The 25,363-nt window shown below is 39.1% G+C and overlaps 1 protein-coding gene across 7 annotated transcripts in view; it reads right to left on the bottom strand.

Annotated features, from left to right (window-relative positions):
* The window catches only part of TMEM117 (transmembrane protein 117), a 198,509-nt gene that overhangs the window by 28,762 nt on the left and 144,384 nt on the right, over positions 1–25,363 (bottom strand). For all 7 annotated transcript variants that reach the window (XM_008632769.2, XM_017733148.1, XM_017733151.1 and 4 more), the window contains one exon: positions 13,616–13,775. In XM_008632769.2, coding sequence (XP_008630991.1) covers positions 13,616–13,775 — 160 coding nt within the window. The remainder of the gene's footprint in view (positions 1–13,615; positions 13,776–25,363) is intronic.

The following is a 25,363-nucleotide window of genomic DNA, read 5'->3' as shown; positions in this document are numbered from 1 at the left end:
GCTAAGGAAAAAGGGACCAAATTAGGGAGAGAGGGAAGGGGGACAAGGAGTGATTTTGGTTTCAACAGCAGCTGCAGGGTAGATGAGTAGGATTCACTAAATGCGGAGCCTAGAAATGAAAGACATGGAGACTGAAAGCTGGAATTGGATATAAGTATGTCACAGAACCAGACATGAGGAGGACCCAGGATGGGGACAAAAAAGGAGACACAGAGAGAGGATTTTGAAGTGACAGGAAGGAAAATTCACTTGGGGATATGATCAGAAAATGTCAGTGCCTCACTGGCTCTGGAGTTTGGACTGGTCACCATGACTCTAATTATCACCACTCTGTCGTTAACAAGCAGATGTGAAATCCAGAGGCAAAGTATGTTTCTCCTCTTTCTTATGAACTGTCTCATTGAAAGAAGAACCATACACTGCTGTTAGCAGTGCTAACATGGCAAAACATGCTCACATGGCAAACATCCCTGCAGGGGAGGTAACAGTTCCAGTACCCTGATAAGACACATTGGATTCATATGGCAGGCTTTTGATTTTGAAATTGCTATCTTTTTGTAAAAAAAATCAGATTTATGCACACAGAAGGTCCTGCATTAAGGCATCTGCCTGAAGATTTCAATGGTAAAGACTCAAGAACAATGAGATATCAGGCTAAGGTTATCTGTACCTTGTGAGTAGGCATGGTACAGTCCTTTCTTAGTTACTGGATTATACACAGTCTGTTGCAGAAGACATAACCTTTTTTCATTAAAGAGTATCTAACTTATGATTGTGAGGTGGAAATATATAGCGACAGAGACCCCTGTAGTTCTCCTGCACGCTGCATCTGCTGCACAAGCTGGAAGGTGTGTGGGAAGAGGGATGTAAATGCAAGAGACAGCAGCAGATGTGAAAACATTTGCCTCCTGTTACAGAAGTCAATTTTTTTTTTTTTTTTCTGGTGGTATTCCCTCCCCATCCCACCTATGCTTAGATTTGTTCAAGTGGCAAGTGCCCATGGCTGGTATTGAAACCAATGAGAGCTGGGCCTTAATATATCACCACTGGGGAGAAGAGGAAGAGTTGACAAAATATCCATGGGGAGAGCAAGAGTCTTGTAGTGCATGGCACTATCCAGATAGGACTGCACTGTACCCCTTTAAAATCAGCATAAAAAAGCAACCAGACTTTTTATGGAGCTAGATATATGACAGTTATAGGCACCATTCCAAGCAAGCAAAGAAACTGCTTTTAAAATCATTTGAACGCTACAAGAGAAATAGGGCTGTCAATATAATAACAAATAAGATTACATCAAGTAAATATGTGGCTCTGTCTATTACTAATGAAATAATATGCTAGACCCTCCTCCCTCAATTAGGTAAATGCTCAGATAAAAGATGGGTAATAATATGAATTTTCATAATAATGTCCTCAGACATCTCAAATTAGGGGCCCTTTGGCTGGAATTTTTTTGTGCCTCAGTATAAAATGTGGACAATAATGGACAATACTACTCCTGTTGTGAAGGCTATTGTGAAGATAAATATATTAATGCTTAAGAAGCCCCTAGGAAATACAGCGATGAGTGTCACAAAAAAGTCCACAAGGAAATGAACGATTTCATCTTCATATCAAGGTTCTAATCATGTGCAGTAAGTAAGGCCTGAGGCCACAGGCTGCACAGAAAAGGTAAACCAAAATATTGAACAGCTTCTCATTAAGTGAACACCATTCATCCAGGGCAGCAAGTAAGACAGAGATCCTGTGGAAAAATGGAATGTGAATAGATAATTAAAGATTGTATCATAATGCATGCACAAAATAGGGGTGAAAAGTTTATACTGGTGACTTAATTCTGACATCTAATTCCTGAATGCATGACACTGCAGCTTCAGTGGTGTTGCATTTTTAACACCATTTTTTATGTGTCACTGTGTTGCTTAAATTATCATCTGCTCATTTCTGATATTAGGCTTGTTTGTGTGATGCTTTTCTTTCTCTAATCCCCTGTATTTAGAACACATTGTCCAGATATGAAAATCTTTGCAGCCTGACCTTGAGGAATAGTAAAAGTTTGTATAATTTAGATTAGTGCAGTAATTGTTTGGCCCAGATGCCAGAAATATCCCCAAGGGTATTTAACATTCATTCAGAAGATGTAGCTGTTGTTTTTCAACTTAAGGTCAGGACAAAAGCACAACTTACAGCCGAAAGAACATGCTGCAGTTCTTGTCTTGGAGGTGGCAGTTGCAGGTGGCTGGGGCACCACCAAGCAGCTGCCTTCAGAAATGTCACCCGGCAAAGTCTGGGCAGCTTTCTCCAGCACACAGTCTGCAAAAACCAGGCCAAATCAAGACCAAAAAATGTACACTCGTACTCCTGACATGGAACAGCAATCCTTTTTGTTTACTCTAACTCTAGCTGTCTGATAAAGCAGATCACTTAATCACTTCTTTTCTGCCACCTATTCCTAAACAGATTGTGTGATATACATGGGATCAGTACTGCTGTTGAGAATTATTTTTTTCTCCACTTTGGGCACATGGTTCTGAAGTGGAATGAAATTTCATTATATGCCCAATGCGTGCTGCGCATTGTATATAGTCAATCCCAAAAACCACCTGAGTGAAACTAAAAGTAAAGAGCCATCCAAGAAGGATTATAGGATTATATCCTTAAATCCATAGTGAGATACATTACAAAGTGGTCTACACTGTTTTCTCATTTTCATCTATAGGCAACAGAATGGATTACCTAGCCACAAGTTTCCATCATTTAACTCCGTGTGTGGTACGTGATGCGGGAAACAACATCACAGCAAAGCTCAGTGAGAACTGATGGAGAGTGAAATTGAAGCTGGGTTTATGTGAAAGGAAGAGTTTCAATGTCTCCCTGAAAGATGAAATAAAATCACAGCCAAAATGACCATTACCAGCCAGAACAACTACAGTGTGGTCTTCTGACTTACTGTATCACTAAATTATTGCTGGCAGGGGTGCAAGCCATGAATGCACTGAGAAGTGCAGTGCTCCAGAGGCTTCTACGATATTCGAAAAAGATGGAAACAGAGTTGGCCAGGATAGAAAAAAAGCTTCTTGAAGGTGATGGCCAAATTTGGCTGGCCAAAGCAGAAAAGCAGCCCTGCCAGCATCACTGGAACCATACAAGTACTTGCCCAGGAGTGGGGCACCACCAGCAACTGCCTTTGGTCTGTGCCTCCCCCTGTGCCTCTGGTGCACCGTAAAGTGCTGTTGGATTGAGGGAGACCATTTCAGAGGATTAAGGCAGATTCAAGTCCTTCTCTCTGCTGATGTGCTGCCCTGCACAGCAGGACCATCCTGCTGCCACCATTACCTTTATGCAGAGACAGGGAACTGCTTGCAAATATCTGCTATGAGCTGGAGGTGGCCAGGCTTGGACTGCTGGGCCTGGGCTTCTTTCTCCCTTATGACCCTCCTAAGTGCTTCAAACCACTCCCAGCACCAGGCTGCCTTAGGACACACACTGTCCTCTCCAGGGCCAGTTCTGAAAGCAGCTCTTTAATTCAGCTATTTTCATCCAGGATTAAATGGATTCCATGTCTGCTGTGACTGATTTCAGAGGCTTTGACAGCTCCACCTTGCATTGGTTGCTATTGGATAATCTCCTCCATGCCTGTGGCTGCCCTCTCTGCTAATGAAGTGGGAGATGAAAGCACATGGTACCATCACACACTGCCTGAGACTCTGTCATTCTGGCATTAGAGGTATCAAGCCAAGTTCAGCGTTGCCGGCTACTGCAGCAGTCAAACAAGTGCTGGGGACAGTAAGGTGAAAACTAGAGCTCCTTCCCAGTTTGATCAACATCACCTTTGTCTCTGTTCATACCATTCCAACAACAGCGATGATGTGTTGATGTGCGTACAGCACCCATTGGCTCAGGCAGGGATCTAAGGAATCTTAATGAAAAATTATATTGCAAATACTATCTGAGTCCTAGGAAGAGACAAAGAAGAGGTTAATTTTTTGGGGACCAGCCAAGGCGTAGTACAGTCCAAAGTCAGCTGCAGCACTCTACTGAGACCATTTGGGAGACTCTGTAGACATGTTGATTTACTTGTTTTGCTGCTCCAGTGGGAAACACAGATTCACACTGTGTTATGCAGTCCTGGTGCCCAATCTCTCTGTCAGATCTGGTGTTATTCTGGGGTATCTCCTTTTCCTAACAAGCATTACAGGACCGAGAAGAAAGCACGGTCAGATTCCAGAAGAGGGAAATTTTTTAGCTTCTGACCTCTAGGAAACTAGAAACCTGGTTGACTGAAGGCCACACTTACACAACAGCTATGATCCAGAGGGACATGATGTCAAACACAGTATAGCTGAGTAATTAAATGGTAGTTGAAACTCAGAAACCATCGCAGCTATAATTTCAAATCACTACAAGCACTAGGGAATACCTCCCCTCCTCTATACATATGAAAACAAATTATTATTGATGGGCTCAGTAAAGTCTGGATTATAACAGATGAAAAAATATCTAATGTATTTGGTACCTCAAGACACTCAGTGATTCTATGTCTGTTTTGTTATACAAATGAAAGCAGCAGCTTCGTAGCATGTTAGAAAAAGTCAGAGGCAATAAAAGTAATTCAGTCTTTTTGTTAATGTCTCATATTACAGGCCTCAAACTTTTCAAGAAAGTATAAAATCTGCCATTCAATCAGCTTTGCAGAAATAACGCAGCTAGACTAACAATATCAAGCATATTTTTGCTTCTTTTCCTGTCTGAGGTTTGATTAAGAGCAACCAAGCTAGTCTTCCTCCCTCTTCTTACTTGAAGTCAGTACTGTGGATAGGTGGATCTATCTACAGATAGGTGGATCTGTATGCTCTGTACAACCTGTCCCTAAGTCTTGTATATGCAGTATGCCATGTAGCTAAATGTAAGATATGGACAGGCATAACACTTGTCACAAGGCAGTGCTCTGTCTAATGAAGGCAAACCAACGTTTATCTTTCTCTTTTTCATTCACTGCTTGCATTTAAAAATTTCAAGCAATTCTATCACTTAGAAAGAAGCTGAACCTGTTCAGTCTCATCTCAGATTTTTCATTTTCAGATGAAAGTCTGTGTAACACTCATAACAAAGCAGATTTCTACAGTAAAATAATACACTCACAGAGCATTGCTGTGAAGAGTTGAAATTATCTGAATGTCACCATTACTTTTATATAAACATAAACCACTCCAATATACTCTTAAGCAATACAATATTTCTCAGACATACACCCCACAATAACAAAGCCTATCACACACTTACAGCAGAATCTATGAAAAGGCTCTCCTTGCTATTAAAGATGAAAATAGTCCTGTGAAAGACTTGCAACTTGCAAACATTTCCAGATTTTCTTATTCCTATAAGTGCATGGTTTTTTGTGAGTTTGGGCTGGATATGTTGGTTTCCAGGGGCAGTATGTGAAAATGCTGGGTCTACTTTTGGAGAACTGCTTTGTTATTTCAGGCAAATACCTGCCCTGCCAAAGAAGGGCCTCAGTGTCACAATGTACCCATTGTCAGGGTAAAAGGGAATGACTGTGACAAATGAGAAGCTTTTTCAGCTAATTCATTTTGTGTGTAGTCATCTCAGAGCCAAGAGGCTCCAGCTGGGACTGGTGCCTGATTACACTAGAAGCTGTACCAAGTCAGACAGCCTCCTTCACTGAGCACCTTGGGGGATTAAGCAGACAATCACACAACTAGTGAAAGAAAAGAACTACAGTTGATCCTTTTCCACAAATGAGGAACTAAGTGACAGAGCTAAAGAAAGGGCTCAGCCCTCAGCCAGTGTAAATTGGCACAAGAGGATTCAGGTCAGCACAAATACACCAAGTTACAGCAGCCGAAGAAAACACTGGGGTTGAATTTATGATGCCTGAGATAAATATAATGCATCCGAGCAAGATTTAACCATCTGCAATCAGTAAAAAGGATGAAATGTACGTAAAAATACTGTACTTCACACGTCTTCTTTAATAAAATCCACAGCATAAAATGATGGCACCAGTTATCAAACTAGACAAGCACAGAATGATAACACTGCAAGGAAAACCAGACTGCTCATTAAAATGGTGAGGTATATAATGTGCAATAAGGGACAAGATGCCCCCACCTTTTCTCAGCACAAAATTATTTTGCTTATAATTTCTTTAGTCCCAAAGTAACTGAAAGACTTGAAGAAATAAACTGTACTTTATAGTGGGGTCTGGCAAGGGCGCAAAAGAAGGTTTCAAGGATTTTTAGAAGGAATTTTTACATCCCATTGGATCTTCAAAATATTTCAACAGAAACTTCTGGGTTTTAATTACACATATCAATGCTGCACTTTTTGCCCCTCATCACCCTTTCACATTAACACTACCTACACTTTCATTAAACTCGAAAGCCTTTTCCTTTAAAATAAAAGCATTGGATTATCAATGCATTATTTCATTCTCTGACATATAAGTATAATACATTTCTATTCTCTTTGCCTTGTCCTCAGAAAACAACAAAGTGAAGGAGGTGTGGAGGCTTCATGCCCTGGTTACTCAGAGCCTCACTTCCCTGACAGGAGATGGGCAGGGACATTTCACTCTGTAGGACACTGCACTTCTGTGTGCTTTTTCCTGAGCTGGCCATTTCTGGGACCACACTAACTTGTCCCTCTTAGTACACAACATCCAGGAAATAACTTACTCCCTTGTTACCAGCCACAGGGAGATGATACAGGAAAGTTAAGAGAGAACAGATGCCTGATGGATGAAAGTGGAGCTCAGGAGAGCTACTGTTCTGTGTTCAAAATTGAAAGGTGAGAGACTCGATATCGCTCAAAGCAGTGACTCTCAGGGAAAAAAAACCAGAGCACTTTGGGACCAAGAAATTCAGTGCAGCTATAAATCCATAAGTAGCAGCTGTAGGGGCAGATTCAAGAAAAGAAATCTAGGATAGGCAAGAAAGATCCACATCTGACCCACTACAAAGAAATGCCCATGGTGCCAATAATGGCATGAGAAACATAATTTTTTTGGTTAAATGGTATTTAGGAATATACTCAGGTATGTCACTGGAATTTCATAGTAAGTACAAATGAAGTGAAGCTGTAGATCAATACTGTTCCTTTCTAGTCTTTTAATTCAATTTTATTTTCAGGATTATTTTGAATATTTTACATCAGTACTGATAAGGAACACTTCCACAATCCATAGATAGATGAGGATGTAGAAAGGACAAAAGAAGAGGGAAAAGTCTTTACTGTGTGAGAGACTGCAGGAAGGAAAATCTTTTACTTGCTACAGAAAGGTTTCTTCCAAAGTTACCCCACTTGAACTTGTCCCTTCTCCTTCAGAGACCTGAAGGCCGTGGGAGATACACTTCAACAGAGCCAGCCCTCACAGCAGGATCCTTCGGCAAACATTGCACAATTAGCTTAGTACAAGTGTGTCTTCAAAATGGTTATCCATTTCTGTAATGCTGGTTGACAGGTGTGTCTAAAATCTGCTAGTGAAAAGCAATATACTCTGAGTGGAATGAAACACTCCACATAATTCTGACAAAAGTAGTCCAGGGTATATGGCTCCTCCCTGTAAAACCTGCAGGCACCAGTAATGGAGCTGGATCTGTCACCAGTTTTGTTAAAGGTGAATTTCCATCTACCCTGACTCATCGGAAAAACCTCTCACTGGTCACCTGCCCTTATTGCTAAGTTCACATCTTGAAAGGGCAAGCAGTGCATGAATAAAAACCCATAGCAACCTCTCACATAGAGAAATTCTGAATGTCAGAGATGATGCAAAAGCTATTTGCTAACTTAACACAGATGTTTCTTACAGGTTTGGACTTGTCTTCTATTAAAATGTTTTCAAATGCTACAAAACCTAGAAAAGATACAATGGAAAGTACCTTGACATTCACATGCTTACTTCTTCAGAAGTTTTTGTCCTTAATGGGAGGTTTTTAGAAGGATATTTTCCTTTAAAGTTTGGCAACTTCCGGAACAAGCTATACATCAGTACTTGTTAGGAAACAAAAAAAGCTTATATAACACTCTTGAATCAAATGTACATCTGAGAGAGTTTACTCTGACAGGAATGAAAAATTATTATATATATCCTGTTTTGTCTGTGAACAAAAAATCATTTCTTGCTTATCTGTTTCAAGGGAAAACCACTATACCTGTATATTCTGTTTAAAGTGTAAGTCAGGATGCCCTCTGGTTTGTATACATGTAAATGAATTCTATCAAATTACTGAGTGGAAATCCAGTAAGTCACATCAAATTACATTTCCAGACTTAAATAGATTTTCTAAAAAAAAAAACCAAAACAAACAAACAAACCAAACTCTAAAAATCAAGTCTTCATACACTTTATGTAAACAAGACCATATTTCTACTCAATCTTTAACTATCCAACCAAATTATATCTTCTTCTATGCATTTGCTGTTGGGTGCTATGTTTTTTAATGTACTCAAACATCCCACTAGATTTTAATCAAAACATTTTGATTGATAATATTTTTGTGTTACAGTTTAACAATGACATCTACAAAACATAATTAACATTACAAAGTAGATAAATTAAATGGTTGATTTGTAGGGGTTTTGCCTTTTCTTTTGCCCCAGAAGATATAAAGAACTAGAAGCAAACATACAGGAGATCCTAAGCATTTCTTAATCTTCTAATTCCCTTTATAAAACTCTATGACAGACAGAAGACCAAACATTCTGCAGAAAACAAAACAAAAAAGAGAAATTAAATATGTTGATTTTCAACTGCAGTGTCATGTTAAAGCATGACAGTTACGTGTTAAAGCAATTTACATACAAAAATCCTATGAAAAAGATTTGAAAAATCCACCTGCTGATATCCCTATATCTACATAGGCAGAGATCCATCATTAGTCATAAAGTAATATTGTTCATCATCTCAGTCTCTTTGACCTTCATTTCTTTCAAGCTACCCTGGAGGATAAAATACTATTCTCTTTATTTACAAATGTAATCCCATTTGATATTAATGGAATTATTTTGCTAGTGTAGTTAAAGATTCACTTACAAGAGCCTTTTCAAAGAATCTTTGTGGTACATAAATGCTGTCTGGCTTCTGTCTGTTCCACTCATCAGCTGCAGAGTTTCTTAAGTTTGTTGAAGAATAAATTCTTCTTCTGGTATCAAATACTATTTTCAGGTAATTTTTAAATCACTCAGACATTGTATCTGATTGTACTGCCAGATAAAAAGTTGCAGTAAGTTTTAAGAGTTGCCATGGGACTTTCAAAGTGTTCAGCAAGTGAGCTACAGTGTGTAACTCCACACAGTACTGAAATACTCCATGGTCTTTCACAAATCTGTAGAAACCTATAACCACTCACAAAAGACACTACAGTGATGAAACTATTCAGCCACCTCGGACACATGAGGTTTAATAATTCAGCCACAACCGTCTTCCATCCATCACCAAAGTCACTAAGAACATGGCATCATAAAAGTAAAAATAAATAAACAAATAAAAGGCAGTATATAGACTAATACATGAGTTACTGTCTACTTGCTCAAATAGAGGTATTTGCAATATGGGATTATAATTCAATTTGTTTTTGTATTTACTCCATTAATTGACAGCTTTTCCTTTACATCTTTGAGAAAGAGAACTAAATACGAGAACTTTTCATTAAAATAGTAAAAAGTTTTATTACATGTTAATAGCATTACATTATACACATATCCAGCTTTAATATATGTGGTCTGGCACGCAGTCTGAAGCTAATGCTAAAAATCTAATGAGGTCCATGTACAGCAGTGAATGCTATGGGGGCCAGGAATATTCATATGTTGGCATCTTGCCATCTCAGTTATAAGGGTAGGCATAATTTGACCCATTGTGAAAATGCCTTCATCACTTCCATACTGTGAAGAAAACCCAACAAACCTGTAGGGTTTTTGCTTTCTTACTATAAGCAAGCCCATGTCCTTTAAAACGAACTAATGCTCACCTATATTTGGACTAAGTTTGACCTGTCATTTTTCAGAGAGAAAAGACACAATCTGTATTTATTACGAAATCTCTATAGTTAAGAAAAATCAGTGTTTATATTTACACTGGATAATGTTTGGAAAATCACAACTGGAATATAGGCCTCTCTGCTGCCTCTCAAACAGCCTAAAATAAGTGTTATCTCTGATACACTATCCTAGACCCAGTGAAACTTAAATTCCTTTCAAACCATGGCCAGGCAGCAGAAGGAGAAGTGGAGATCAACCTGTCTGTGTGAATCAGACACCATCTGAAGATCTCAGTGATAAAATACTGGCAGAGAAATGCTACTTTGTCTCCTTTACCAGCAGTGGAAATAGCTGAGCAGAATCCTTGCAGAGCTGCAGCTCTGGACTCAAGCCATGCCATCTTTATAATCCTTTTTCTGGGTTTGACTTAAGGGATGGTTATTGGATTCAACATATCAGTATATTGAGTCTATTTTCAGTGGAGAGAAATGTGCACCTCTAAGAGCCTGCTGCATCTTACCCTACTGTAGATGTTTGAAACCACCCCAACTATACCTCGATGGCTCTGCTGACTGTAAAGATCAGTAAGTAAAATCAGGTGGAGATGTATCTACAGCAGCCACCTAAAATAAGCACTCAGGGTCCCTTTCCTTCATTCCAGGGACAACAGATATGAAGAGATGTGTCCCAGCAAGGTACGAGCACAGCCTGAGCGAAAAGCCAGTCACACTATCCAATGAGGTCCTGCTGTTGTCCTGAAATCTTCCATGATCTGTTTTCTTGGATTGTCTTAATATTTTTGTAGTCATAACTTTCATATTGACATTTCAGTCACATGTCCCTGTCTTCTACTGTGTTTCTCATCCCTGATCCATCCTGAGAATATCCAGTGGCCCAGCTGGACTAGAGGAAACTTTGCACACTTCAAGAAGGGTGGGACTGAGAGGCAGATAGAGTTTGTTGCAGGATGGAAACCAAAGGTAAATTTGTGCATACACTTAAGCATCACTCACATATAACTGTCTGTAAGATTTAGCTGTCTGTGTTATCCTCTGTACCTGTCTGCCTAGGTTATGTTAAATTGAAAAAAGGCAGCTTTCCAGGGCAGAGATTGCTCAGGAATTAATTTTTCTATGCTCTATGGAGGGCTTAGACAAGTATTAAATTATAATAATACTAAGAAGGCATAACCAACATTTACAATTATGTGAATATTTTTCACAGCTTTAAAAATGGATTTCCAAACTCAATTGGTTTTCTCTTGTTGCTGAACAGTCACATGCTGAACACATTTGCAGTGTGGATGCTACCATTCAGAGGGACAGAAAATGCCTGTACTCAAAAACTAGAACTGAATTAATCTGTGCTCTTACTTAACATTAGCCTCAAAAAACCCCTTCTTAATACTAAGCATTCCTTTTGGGGGTTTTTTTTCCCTAATTTTGCCGTTTTGTTGCTAAAGCTTGTTAAGTTATGAAAAAAATCTGTGAAACAGACAGAATTTCTAAAGACATGTAATTCTATAGCATACTTGAGTCAAAGGATCATGATCCTGATGGTCTTCACTTGTGGAGGGCAACAAAGATGATTAGGGAACTGAAGCATTTCTCTTGCAAGGATGGGCTGAGAGAGTGGGGCTTGTTCAGCCTTGAGAAGAGATGACTGAGAGGGGACCTCACCAGTGTCTACAAGTATCTGAAAGGAGGGTGCCACGAGGATGAAGCCAGGCTCTTCTTGGTGGTTCCAAGCAATAGGACAAGAGGCAATGGGCAGAAACTGATGCACAGGGAGTTCCACCTGAATATGAGGAAGAACTTCTTTACTGTGCAGGTGACCATGCACTGAAACAGATTATTCTGAGAGGTTGTGGAGTTTCCCTCACTGAAGATATTTAAGAACTGTCTGGACACAATCCTGTGCAATGTGCTCTGGGATGACCCTTGCCTGAGCAGGGAGGTTGGATCAGATGATCCATTGTGGTCCCTTCCAAACGTCCCCATTCTGTGATTCTGTGTGATTTAATACTTTGCTCTCTCAACATGAGATTATTGCAGTAGCAATGTTGAACTACGCCATAAATAAAATGTGCCAACATATTTTCACAGTCCAAATAAATAACTTCAAGTAAATAAATAACTCCATCACACAAAATCACTTAGAAATGAAATTAAAAAGAGCCTCTTGCTTTGTATTATAAAAATATGGAAGAGTGCTCAGGACAAGCTCTTTCACGTAAAATTCTTCTCTATATTCAGCAACTCCAAAGTCAAAATACTGGAATTTTATTTTTCAAAGTCAAAAGGATAGTTTAATAGTTATTTTGTATGAAGACAGCTCTGCTTTTCTACCCAGCATGCAATATCAAATAGCTTGATACATCCTTTATTTTCATTCACACTTTCAATAAGGCTCTGTAAAGTACAATCATTTAGTACACATTCTCCTGAATCTTTTTGAAACATCAAACAAAATGTAAAATTCAAAAGGAGAGAAAACAAAGCACCAGCAATCTTACAAGAAAAACAGTATTTCCTTTCTCATCCTCCCAGTTCTAACCATGAACCACAGTGAGCACTGAACAGTGGTGGACATTAGGAAACAAAACTGAACTATAGGACTCTATGCAGCTTTAAAGTCCTTGTACAGCAGTGATAAAGTGAGTGCCCCCTTGAGTAACTAATGATAGTTACTCAAGTAACAGATAGCTTTTTAAAGAGACCTAAGTGTCTCAGAAATACTCTCCGCTGGCAGAGCTAATAATATACTGAAGAGTAAGGACCCATTGGTTCTTCTCAAATTCTTTTCTGACCTTCAGTTCAACAGTCTAACATGACTAGGATTAAGAACAAAAGTCATGGGCCTTCAATGCTCCTCTTCCTTCCCGCAGCCCAAATGACCTAATTTTTCACAGAGCTTTGGGTGAATTCACAAAAGGCTCAAACCACAGACAAACACAAAGGGGAGAGAACAGCACCACATGAAGAAGGTTTTTGGCCACATACACGTGACCCAGATTCCTTTCTTAGCAGCTAGATTCAAAGGAGCACACATCAGGCAGATTACAATGAATTATCTTCCCACTTAAGCTTTCAGGCAGAACTCATTACACTACAAGGACCTGCCATCAAGTAACAAAATTTTCACATGAAAGTGGAAAGCTGAATCTTAACAGCAATTACTAATTTTCATCTATTAAAGTATCTTAGTGTGTGTATACCTAATATAAATGCTTGAAATGGGGAAGTATTTCTTTCTTGTTTGTCCAAATTTATCTCATTTCCTAAGAGAAGATTTGAATTTACAAAACAACCAGCTTCTGTTTCTTTTCCTGATGTAATTTTTGCAGAAAACACTTTCTAATTTGGAAAGACATGGAGTTCTTACCTAGTACCCTAAGAAGAGAAATCAGCAATATTTTCACAATAAAAGGCCAGTGGCCTTTTCTGCAAAGTTAACTGAGAATGATGTTATAAAATGCCCCTACTAATAGTGATTGCAAACTAAACATTTATTTAACTTTTTGTAGCCTTATCTAAACACCATTTGCTCTAGAGGAAATAGAGTGACTAGGCAGCCTCAGCAGCCTGAGTGGAACATTAGGAGAGTGTACCTGCATGACAATAAGAAGGTCAAACACCAAGATGAAAGAAGCCAAGAAGGCTCTTGAGACCTCATCACTTGGCAGAAATCCACGATTCAGCTTGTCCCAGCTGATCCAGTCAGTAGTGATGACAAGCACAACTACAGAGGTCAGAGTAAACAGAACCGTCCTGGAAGGAAGAAAAAAATAGTTCAGAGAGAATACGATAGTAATGAAGATGCATCATTCTATTTTATCTGTCGTCTAATGGTCAACTATTATTTTATCAGTACTTTTCCAAGGATGAAAACAGACCAAAGAAAATTAAGTGCACAAACAAATCTTTTTCATTTAAAAAATGATTCTTAGTGAAAAGAAATTTAGTAGCTAGTACTAAGCACGTTGCAAAATTAGGCTGGAGTATATCACTCTGGTTCTTCATTCCATATTTTTCACTGAAGATGAAAACCAATTAAGTAAAATAGGGGAGAAATAAAATAGGAGAGAAGTAAAATGTACCAAGGCCTGCATGGTCTAGGCCAAATTCAAATCAACTAATTGAGAGAACATTGTTTAAGGCACCAGAGACATTAGAACCTTTGAAAATCTTTTCTAAGCTGTAGGAGCTAGAAGACTCTCACTGTGAAGTCTAATTTTTATACAGAAACATGTCTTCATAAAAAAAAATTTCAATGCACTAAATGTTTAGTAAATTCTGGGAATTTTAGAAAGATTTTGCTTTGTATTTTCCCAGATGTCATTTGGACAAGTTTTCAACAATTTTATGACTTTTCTGAGAAGTCAGTGAAGAGTGAATCAAAAAAGTATTAAAGCCTCCATATAAAAGCTATGAGAATTCCAGAAGATACATGTGACTAATGCATACAATTCTGGAATGCAGTATTTAAGAAAATACCTTTCTCACCTACCCCTGAAAAATACCTCTGCATCATTTCCAGGAGAACTTTGGTGATATCTTACAGAGTTGGCAGCAGTGACTGATTGAATTTCTCCTTCTGTGGGAGCTGGAAAATTTAGCTGGTAGTTTAAGGGTGAGCAAGGCTTCTTCCAGTAGCCATAGCTGTCAGTAAATCTGTGCTATAATAGTCTTTGAAATGCCCATATCAAAATCTGAATGCGTGCACATGGCTAAATAATTGTGGCAGGGTGGACTTTTTTCTACAGTAATAATATCTCATTTTCTTCATCTACCAAGGGCTGTAAAATAAAGTGAAGAATATTTCCCATGACACTTCTAAACAGGACAAATACTCAGCAGAGGAGAAAAAAATCTGTACACCAGTGGTCACAGGCTACCAGTCTGTATGCATTTCTTTTTATACAGCAGCCTTGTCTGTGTCTGTGAGGAAGTGAAAACAAATATGCATATAGGCAATAGTATAATACATTTGGACTCCTAAACATCATTTTTCTGTGACATGATGGGCTGCACTTCTTCAGAATGTATTGAGACACAAAATTACTTGATTGCTACCACCTTTACCTTCGAACATTTATTTTTGTTCTTAATAAATTAACTCAGTTACATGCAACACTATGGTTGACACCCTAACAATTTCGCTCGAAAGAATTATGGGCATCTGGGCAAACAAAAAACCAATGAATTAGGCATATTAGATGTAATTAGACCTAAGCAATAGTCAAGCTTCTTATCCCAAAACATTTGCTTAGCTACCATCTCAACTGTCAGTACCTGAACCTGACTGTCTTTTCTACAAGCTCCACTTTGGCACAAACCCAGAATAGTTTACTTTGGGAAGACAATTCTCTCTCTTGCGTATAGTCTCTTGAGACACACAAAGGTGTTTTCTCCTACTTATTTCACCTTCATATCTGAAATTCTCATGGTTAAGGTTCTCACTTTACCTGAAAAGTTCTCTAGAAAGAAAACAATCCTCAGCGCTTGTCTGCTGGCCAAGGCAGACTGCCCCAGCCACTAGGCACCCTGAATTTCCTTGACCTCATTCTGTGGAACCACCTCTCCTGGGGCAGAGGAAGTTTAGAACCATAATTCAAATTTGAGTATTTTGCTATAGGAAGCATATACCCAGAAGTTATGCTCAAGACTATTCTGCCTCAGTCCTCTTGAATTATGCATTTGCATTTGGAGCAAGAGTTCAAAGCATGGAAGGTCAGACTTTTGCATGTAGACAAGCAAAGCCAGACATATTTTTATTCATGCTTCTTTGACATGCATGCAAAGACCGATGTGTGTGCTCAAGTCCTGATTTCCTTGAGGAAATGCATATGCACTTAGAAAACTGCTTTGTTATTCATCCTGAAGTGTCAAATAGGGAGGGAAGGGAGCAGAAAATGGGCTGCTAATAGAATAAGAAAATGTGAGATCAACAAAAAGGTTAGAAATAGACTTTTGAAATGGTTGCACTAAACAGCGTAATTAGCACTTGGTTGTATTTTTGACCTACGATACTGGAACACAGCAAGATATTCAATATATGTTTTCGGAATTGTGATAAACTGAGCTTGTTTGGGTTGGAGTTCAGTTCACTTCCTGTGAAAGTACAGTGTTCTGGAGATTAAGAAAAAAAAGAAAAGATGAGGGCTTCATTTAACTTGACATAACTTGTATTGGATAAACCAATGTGAGCTGCCCTGCAATATCTAGCCCAGCGTAATTTGCCCTTTATTCTGCAGTGCACATTATTGAGAAAGAGCTACACTGTCAAACTATTCACAGCATTGCTGGCAGGACCTCTCCTCATTACAGAAGGGGAAAGGCTACAAGGTGAAGGGCAAGAGAGGACTGACTCTTCTCTGTACCAGGCATTAAGAATTGCAATTTCTATCTCTAGTTCACAAAGGAAATACACTTTTATATTTCACTTCTAATTCTAGCTTACTGTATTAAATGATTATGTGCCCTGGGCACCTATTCAGCTGCAATAACACACGTTTTACAACCTACTGCATAGTCCTTAAGAGTGTAAATAAACACTATCCAGACCAATAGCATACTGAATAGTTAAAATTATTAGGCAGGTCCAAAAAAGTCACTACTGTGCTTATCACTGCCAGTGATGATTTAAGATCCCCAGTGCTACACTGAATGGGGGGGGGGGACAAAAGGGAGGAGGCTGAAAGAGAAGAATTTTTACTGCCAGAAACCTCTCAAAAAATAGGCAAATTTTTAGACTGTATATCTATAATAATCTTTGATTGCCAGGACTGAGTTTGGTCTTGAATTTGTCAAACCAAATCACTCATGCTGAACTGAATCCATACTACAGGCCCTCATTTGTCAACAGAAGACTAATCTAGTTCTCAAAAACTTGGCAAGGTCCAAAACAGATGTATCTGCCTTTCTCCTCCTTTCCACAACACTTTCTTGCACTATAAGCTTTGACCAAACTGACCAACTTTAAATCTATCACCCAGCATATTATACGTTATGAGAGATTGTGAACCACATGGACCAGAAGCCTGAGAAGGTTTTGGTCACTAGTGGTGGTTCCCTTGTGGCAGACAGGGTCATAACCTAAACCCTGTAGAGAGAAAACACAACGAAATGCTGTGATCTTATGTCCTGGGTGCTTGGAGACACGTTCTTCTGCTGTTCAGCATGTCCTACCACCCACACCAGGAACTTCCTAAGCAGAGCCCATGAGGTCACGACTCATTCTCTTGCAGCCCCAAGGCAGTACCACAAAACCAGCCATAGCACACCCTCTCCAAACCAACACCAGAAGTATCTTTGACTCCATGCAGACACACCTTCAGGAATCAGTCTGTTATTTGCCTGTACTGAGCGAAAAACTGAACAATCCGGAATTTGTCCCTGGAAAGATAAAAGACAAGCTAATAAATGCATACATGTTCACAAAACATTTAACATGGGAAACAAGAACTGTTTCCAGTCTGAGTCTCACGATTCTTCATGTCTAAATCAGCAGGGCAAAGTATATCAAAAACGGATTCTGGTGTGTGATGGCACCTCATTTCTCAAACTGTAACATAAAGAAAATGAAGTTTTTAATTCAAATGTTAAATACAATTCTTTGCACAACACTACCTTCCCTTACTTGTGACTTTGAGCTGCTCATTTTTAGAGATATTTAGAATTTTCTTGTCTTATATGACCCTCTGCCATATCTTTCATGATGCTACAGCTTTGATGATCAGATAGTAATTCTGTTGAGACCAACTGAAGAGATGAAAGACAAACTTTAGTTGTTTTCCTCATTTTCATTTTGTCCTTTTTGAGAAGCAAAGAGCATTATCTTGCCCTTTGACTACACCTTTTCCAGAAAAAACCACCTACCTGTGCCTAGTCAAAAGTAGCTCTTAGATTTGTATGACACAGTATTCTGAGAACTTTTCATCATAATTTCACACATAATTGTCACTAAGCTAGATCATTTGGAAAACATTAGACATTGCTACCAAGGATTCCAAGTATTGCTTAATACAATGTTTGTTTGGGATGGGACACTTTAGACAGGACCAAAGAAACAGTCACGCTCCTTAGGGCTGCCCTTTGTGGGAGTGGAGTGTCTGCCATTACTCCTGTCCCCACCCACAGCATACTGCCAGCTCCTGGCAGGTCTCTGCACTTCCCTGGGGTTTCCCCAACTCAGAAACCACCCCCCATATGTCACAATCCCTCACTCTGCTGTGGAATGCACCTGCACTGGTGCTGATTGCCTTGGCAGTTTCTCACTACCCAAATAGCTGCAAATACCCTGTGAAAATAGATACAGAGAGGGAACAACAAATTTTACTGCTCTTTATATTTAAAAATGCTTTCCAGTCCTCAGGAAAGAAAGATCATCCATCGAGTCAAATACTCTACATAATTTTTAATCTCAGATTCAGCACTGGCCAAATATACAATTGCACAAGGTACAATAACTATAAAGAACAATGCTCCTGCAGATGTTCACATACAAATGCCAACAATTTTTATTTTACTTGTTTTAATTAAGAAAGGCTCTGTTATTTAATATGTCAAAAATAGCAACTCTAAACCCATTTAAAATAAAATATTTAGTCTGCCTGTTGCTTGGTGTCAGAACCACTTCTGCAACTAAGCAAATATAAGGGACAGATGCTCTGCTGGTGAAAAGCATCTGTGTTCCCTGGGGCAGCATAACTTCAATGCTCCAGCTGGCCACTGCTCTTCTGCCCCCACAGGACAGTCCTCTGAAAGATGAGAGAGCAGGGACTCAAGATTTCTGCCTTTATCAGCAGCTACTGCAGTGCCACAGAGTGACACAGTTGGTGCTGAGGATCCCGTATTCACTGCATTTGTGTAGCGTGGGCTGACCTGAGCACCCATCCATAGCTGTAGCACACCAGGTGTGATCCCAGAAAGCAGTGTCCGCTTCAGATGTATCCAGAAGAAATGCCACTCGTGCACCCCAGAGCAATCCATACTATTAACCAAAGGGCAGGTGGAGAGATAACTGGCAGATCCTCTTCAGAAATCTGCTACTGAAGTGAATTGGCAGTACACACAGACCCTAGAAATCTAGGAATATTTGGAGAGTTAATTACATTGGATCTCTTTCGCTAAAATAAGGTGCTTGATCCTGATGGAGACAAGTACATGGCAGACATATGGAACAATACTACTGCCAGATTTCAGAGCACTCCCCATGGCATGCCCTGCAGGTGTGAATAAGTGGGAGAAATTATATTAATGCAGATTACCACCAATAAGACCTAATTATCTGAAGTTAAATATCAATTAGAAGAAAATGGTTTATAATTCAAACTTTGAATTGCATTATCTTTTTAAAGTCCTTGTCACCACAATAGTGTATGTCTGACTTCTGCTCTGTTGAAAGTAATGGGTAAGTAATTCAGCATTTGCCACTAACTACCAATTCTGAAACACCTGTTCTGAAACATTCCCTATGTTCTCTGTGGCTCATAACTACTTATTAATAGCAGATACTGCACATTTTGAGAACCATACATTCCCAGTTAAGACTTCTAAACAATGCTTGTTGTCATTCTGACTGGTAAGCTAAAGAAATAGGACACTGCAGAGTATAAAGGATGCTCTGAGTTTGGCAAAACTGGAATTGTTTATTCTGCTTTTTTATACATTCACTTACTAATCCTATGGGTTTTCCAAACCACAAAGATGCAGGAACAGCAAGGTTGGGGCCTTGCTGGGATCGCATTGGCATGCCTTTTCCAACCCCAGTGTTCCTAGTGCTCTAGGCTCTTTGACTCTCTCAACCCTAACCCAAACAACCTTTCCCGCAAACCTTGCTATCTTTTGACTGTAACAGTTGCGATTTTATTAGAGTGTATCAATATGATTCCAGAGCTATCTGGGATTTTGCACAAAGATTTGTATAAAGCCTGAAATTACATTTATGTTAATATATAAAGGAAACATTTTGCTATGTTTCCTGTAATAAAATTAATAAGATTAGGTAATGTAATCATATGGTGAAATATTAGAATTCTAGAGAGCATCATTTTTTTATTACAGGTAGAAGCATCTTTGAGTTTCCTTTTGCCACACCATTAATTTACTAAAATGAAATTGTTATCTATTTCACACAGCAGCTCATTTAAATTAAACTCATCACCATAAGCTTAAGTTTCAAATGCCATTTCCTATCTGTGACACAGAAAAGCAAAAACAGTTTATGAAAGTTCATGGTCTTATTTGTAAAAAACATTTTCTTTCACCCTATGCCATATGCAAGTTAGTATAAGACTCACATGAAACATATCCAAGGCACTCTAATTCATGTTCAACTTCCAAAGTTAGAAGTTAATTGCTTAATTCCAATAGAAAGCATTTGGAAAAAAACCCAAGTCAAAACAAAAAACCAAACACAATTCTATATAAGATAAAGAGAAGCCATTTTTCTGTTTTACTTTCAGATGGATACATCACTTATTTTGTCAATGGAATGGGGAGTTGAAGACAGCTGCTCAAAAAACAACAGAAACAAGATTTTGAAAAATATTTTCAGAGCATCAAATGTGCCTTAGGATAGACCTGCCTGGCAATTTTTCAGTGAAAATGGTTTATATTCAGACAAGGGCAGTTCATCAATATGCAAAATTTACCTGCGAAAGGGATGATTTCTGTAACGTGAGGGAAGCTGTGTCAGAACTGGGCACAATTCCTGCACCTCACTGTGGCTGAGGAGCCAGGAGTTCGGGCAGTATCTCAGTTACACAAGATGATACAAACAGTGCGGGGGCCATTTCCTGTTCCGAGTAAGTCAGACCAGCTATTTGAATATTAGTGCTAATGAGACCAGCTGGATGCACTAACAAGTAGGTTTTTGCATGCTGCAGATTACTGTTTGTTCAGACTCTCTCTAGCTGGAGCTGGTCTGCTTGGTATACATGAGTCAACATTAGTCATGACATGAGTCAACCATTCTCTGGACAGAGATTTCCTACACCCACGTGTCTTAGTGCATAGGTATTCCCATGGTAAGTCCCTGGTAAGAGTGAGGTAAAGGCTGTTCATCAGAGCGGCAAGACATGGGATCACATGCCCAAACATACAAAACAGGGTCTTTGGCTTTCAAGTTTCCAGCATCCTCAGCAACTGCTAGAAACTGGTTATGAGAAAAAAACGTTATTGTCCTCCACTTCTCAGTTATCATTAAATACTCAGTAAAGTCTTAAAATGGTTGCAATGTAGAACAGGAAAAAAACTTCTGAAATGGAAAAGACATATGTCTTAACATTTAGAAGGAAAATCCTATTCCAAATGCATTTAGATGGTAATTGAAATGCTATTCTAAGAGCCTAAAATTAAGCTTTTCAGACCTAGAGCAGGAGCTAGAAGTATATCTGAACACCGCCTTGATTTTCCTGAGTTGAAACACATTATTAAATTCTAGTTTTAGAAACAAGCAAGACTGTAAGTGTGGATTTAACACCATATTTTCAGTCCTATGATCTGCATTATTTGGATTTCTAGATGATTGATTTAAGACAAACTGATTTTCAGAAGACACAATTAAAAACAACCAAGTCAGAAAAGTGGTAAAAACTAATTAATTAATAAATCAATTCTTTCATTAATAAAGAACTCAATTACATCTCAATTTCTGAATTTAGTGGCACTGTTTGTACTCACGATTTATTTCATCATTAAACCTGATCAATGTTTTACTATATAAACAACACTCTGAATGTTTCCTTCAGGATATTCTAGACTAATATTTATTTTCTGCATTTAAATTATTCAAATTTTTTCCCAAATCACAGTGAGGTCAGCTATATTTTATCTAGAGCCAAGTGAAAAACTGATCATTACTTTTTTAAAAAGAGATTATTTTTTCATATGGGTTAATTTAGTACAATTAAAACATTTTATAAGGAATTCAGAATCAGCCAGAAATTTATCCATAGAGGTTTTTTTTTCAGAAGTCTACATGTGAGTTAACATATCTAATCTTTCACTACAGTCGATAGAGATGTAGTGTGAGATTTTGTTGCCTAAACCAAACTTAGTTTAATATGATTTGGGCCACTGTGGAGTACCTTGGTTGGTCTTCAAACCTTGCAACAGAAGGTCTCCTCTGAGCCCTGTGTCATGTCCACCAGGCCTGTGCATGATTTGAATATACCAAAGCATTTCAAACTGTAGTCAATGCCTGTGTTTAGGCACCTGAATTCCATCTTTATTCAAATGATGGAGTCTGGAAAATGACACAGGTGACTATTAGTAAGTTTCGGCTTGTGTCAAGCTGCATGACCATCGTGTGCATTGGCGAGAGCTCCATTGGCTGTGGTAGGAGCTGGCATGTTGACAGCCTTAATCAAGACAAAACCCACCAGGCACCTGAACCCAGAGCTGAATCTCAAAACTGAAGTCAGTTCTTGATTTTTTAATTTCTTTAAAGAAAACAGTGAAAAGCCTGTTTGAATTGAAAAAAAAATGCATTTTATGTAGGAATTAGCAACACTCATATTTGAATAAAATAATGGAAAATTTCCATTTAGAAGCTATCAAATGAAATCAGTCACTGAAAAGTTGGGGTTTACTTGCTTTTTAAAACACATTTTAGAAAACTGAAATGATTTCACATAGAATTTTGATGTGGCAGTCTTAAAATTAGCCTTGCAAGTTTTTGAAAAAAAACCAAGAACAGTCCCCATAAAATTTCCCATAGTATGTGTGATAATAAAACTATCACTCAGTCACCAATCAAGCAGCTCCAGAGCCAGCACAATTCCCAAATGGAGGAACCTCAGGGGGAGTCAAGAGAGCTGCCAGAAACCCTCAAATATCATAACAGCTGCTGAAGGGACCAGGGCAGGGCCAGGAGCACCAGCATCCAGGCCTTCCCGTGTCTGAAAGAAGCTAGGAGGAGCACCAGTGACCAGGAGTGATGCCAGCAGGGTGGGCACACGGGGAGTAGAGCATCAGTTCAGGCAACACTTGTCATGGAAGGATGTACAGAAAGGGCACTTTAGCCCTGCAGCTCAACCAGGGAGCAGTGGCATCCACCCGGCAGAAAGCCACGGCCCCTCTGACCTCTGCAGCCACCAGGAGTGACACACTTGCCCAGACAGAGCTCCAGTGGGAACACGCTGCCGCCACAGTGCCAGGCTGTGCCCGGCTCCCACGCCAGCACCAGAGGGCAGCAGGAGGAGGGGTGTGGGATGAGGGGTATCAGAGAGCGAGCGAGAGAGAGAGACTGCTGAAATTTCACCCAGCCTTCCCTGAAAAAGGCCCAACTGGGCACAGTGACTTAAGGGACAGTGGTGACAAGTCCCTGCCCTGAGCAGCAGGCCTGTCTCCTCTGTGACTGCCCCACCTCCCCAGGTGCAACAGGTGCGAGCCCCTGCAAATGGAACCCATCAGTGACAAGGACAATGGTTCATCCAGCAGGGAGGTGTCACCGAGGCTAAGTCAGCCTATGCCCTGCATCAGTACCACTTTGATGATCTTAAAGGTCTTTTCCAACATGAATACTTCTATGCTTCTATGAGTTACAAAGAATAAAGGATAAAAATGGGACTTATTTTATCTAAGCAGAACATACGGAACATGTTGTCCTTGCCCAGACACTGTCATGTTGCTGCTCTTAGAAAACATTTATGATAAGTGGGTGGGAGAGCTGTACAGTATACACTTATATTGTCAGGGCTTCTCAGACAACATATTATATCCACAACTAAAATTAAAAAATACAGTTCAATTTTAGAATAAACTAAACATAACAGTTCAATAGCTTTCTAGGTTCTTGATTAGATTAGCTGTATAATTTATCTATACAGTACTTCTTTGGAACAAGAAGTTTCTCATTATTTTAGGCTTCATACACCATCATATCTATGGGATATATTTTCTCATTCATCAAGATGTTGTGCTTGTCACAATTATATCTGTGAAAACCCTATCAAAGTAAAACCTAATTGCAATTGTTTTGAACTGCTCTTAATTTTTTTTCCCCCAAAGCATTTTAAATAAATACAGGGTTTTTCATCTAATAGCTTGATTATATTTTGATTAAATGTACTTCCAAAACAACTCCAACATAAAAAAAAAAATCTAAATCTTTAATCTTGCTTCCGGAGCAACACATTTTTATGTCAAAAATCTTTCAAAAAAATATCAATTTCTCCTTAGTGAGAAAAGAGCATTACTAGACAGCAAGCTGAGTGCATGCCGGGCATGTCTGCTGGCAGCAAAGAAGTCCCAACAGTGTCCAGGGCTGCAATAACAGAGGCAAAACCAGTAGATCAAGGGACATAACTTTGCTCTACACTTGGTAGACCATATCCAGAGTATCACATCCAGTTTTTGGCCAACCATACATAACAAGCACCAATAAAGTTAAGTGGAGTTTTTAAAGTGGAGTATTTTAAAGCTTTACTGGTTGGGAGCTGAAGCACTTGTCCTGTGAAGAGAGCCTGGGGGATGGGAGAACCTAACAGCTGCCCCCCACCAAATGTGTCTGGGGAGGTGAGCAAGAATGTGGAACCAACCTCTTCAAAAAAAGTGAATGACAGGATGACAAGAGAATTGATAGCAACTCAAAAGTTGTCTAGAAAATAAAGGTTAATAGGCCTTATTTTTCACAAGTTGAGCCAGTTCCTGTATAAGCTTGACATGTCTTCTTAAAAAACAAAGAAACATCCCATGCAAATTACTGTGATTTTGACCTCCTGGAAAGTTAACCTTTCTAACAAGAGAACAGGACTAGAAATAAGACTAAGCAAAAAGAAGTTAATGACCACTCACCAAAATACATCCTGACAGCCAGTGCTGTTCCAATTTATATGCTCAGCTCTGTGAAAATATTCATATTGTCACTTTTTCAGTGAAAAATAAACTTTAGACATTTCCAGGAAGAAAGTGCACAAGAAAACTTGGGAATTGTTATGGCTAAATTCACTAAGATGCCCAGATACATATTTGGTTAAACGTTGAGTTTTCCAGGAAATAGTTATCCCCCTCAAACAGAAACTTGTCAGTATTTTAAGACAAAGTCCTGGGTTCTATCCTGAGACTAATCTGTACTCTTTTCCAAATTGTTCCAGTGAAGAGAAACCAGATAAATTCTGGAAGAAATAGCAGTATTCAGGGAACTCAGCAAAGATGCTGTTTTAAAACCATGCAGGCTGAGGCTTGTCCCGCACCTGCTGCACAAAGAGAGGTGCAGGGGCTCAGAACAGCAATCATCCATGTAGATTGGATCCTGACGCTACTGGCTACCATGAGGAGATTGGGGTCTCACTAGTTCTGATCAGGAATTCCTTCCCATGGATGAGAATCAATTAAAGTTTAATCAATAA

This window comes from Corvus brachyrhynchos, unplaced genomic scaffold (genome assembly GCF_000691975.1).
Source record: "Corvus brachyrhynchos isolate BGI_N302 unplaced genomic scaffold, ASM69197v1 scaffold32, whole genome shotgun sequence".
Classification (NCBI taxonomy): domain Eukaryota; kingdom Metazoa; phylum Chordata; class Aves; order Passeriformes; family Corvidae; genus Corvus; species Corvus brachyrhynchos.
This window is presented reverse-complemented; position numbering and strand designations above follow the sequence as displayed.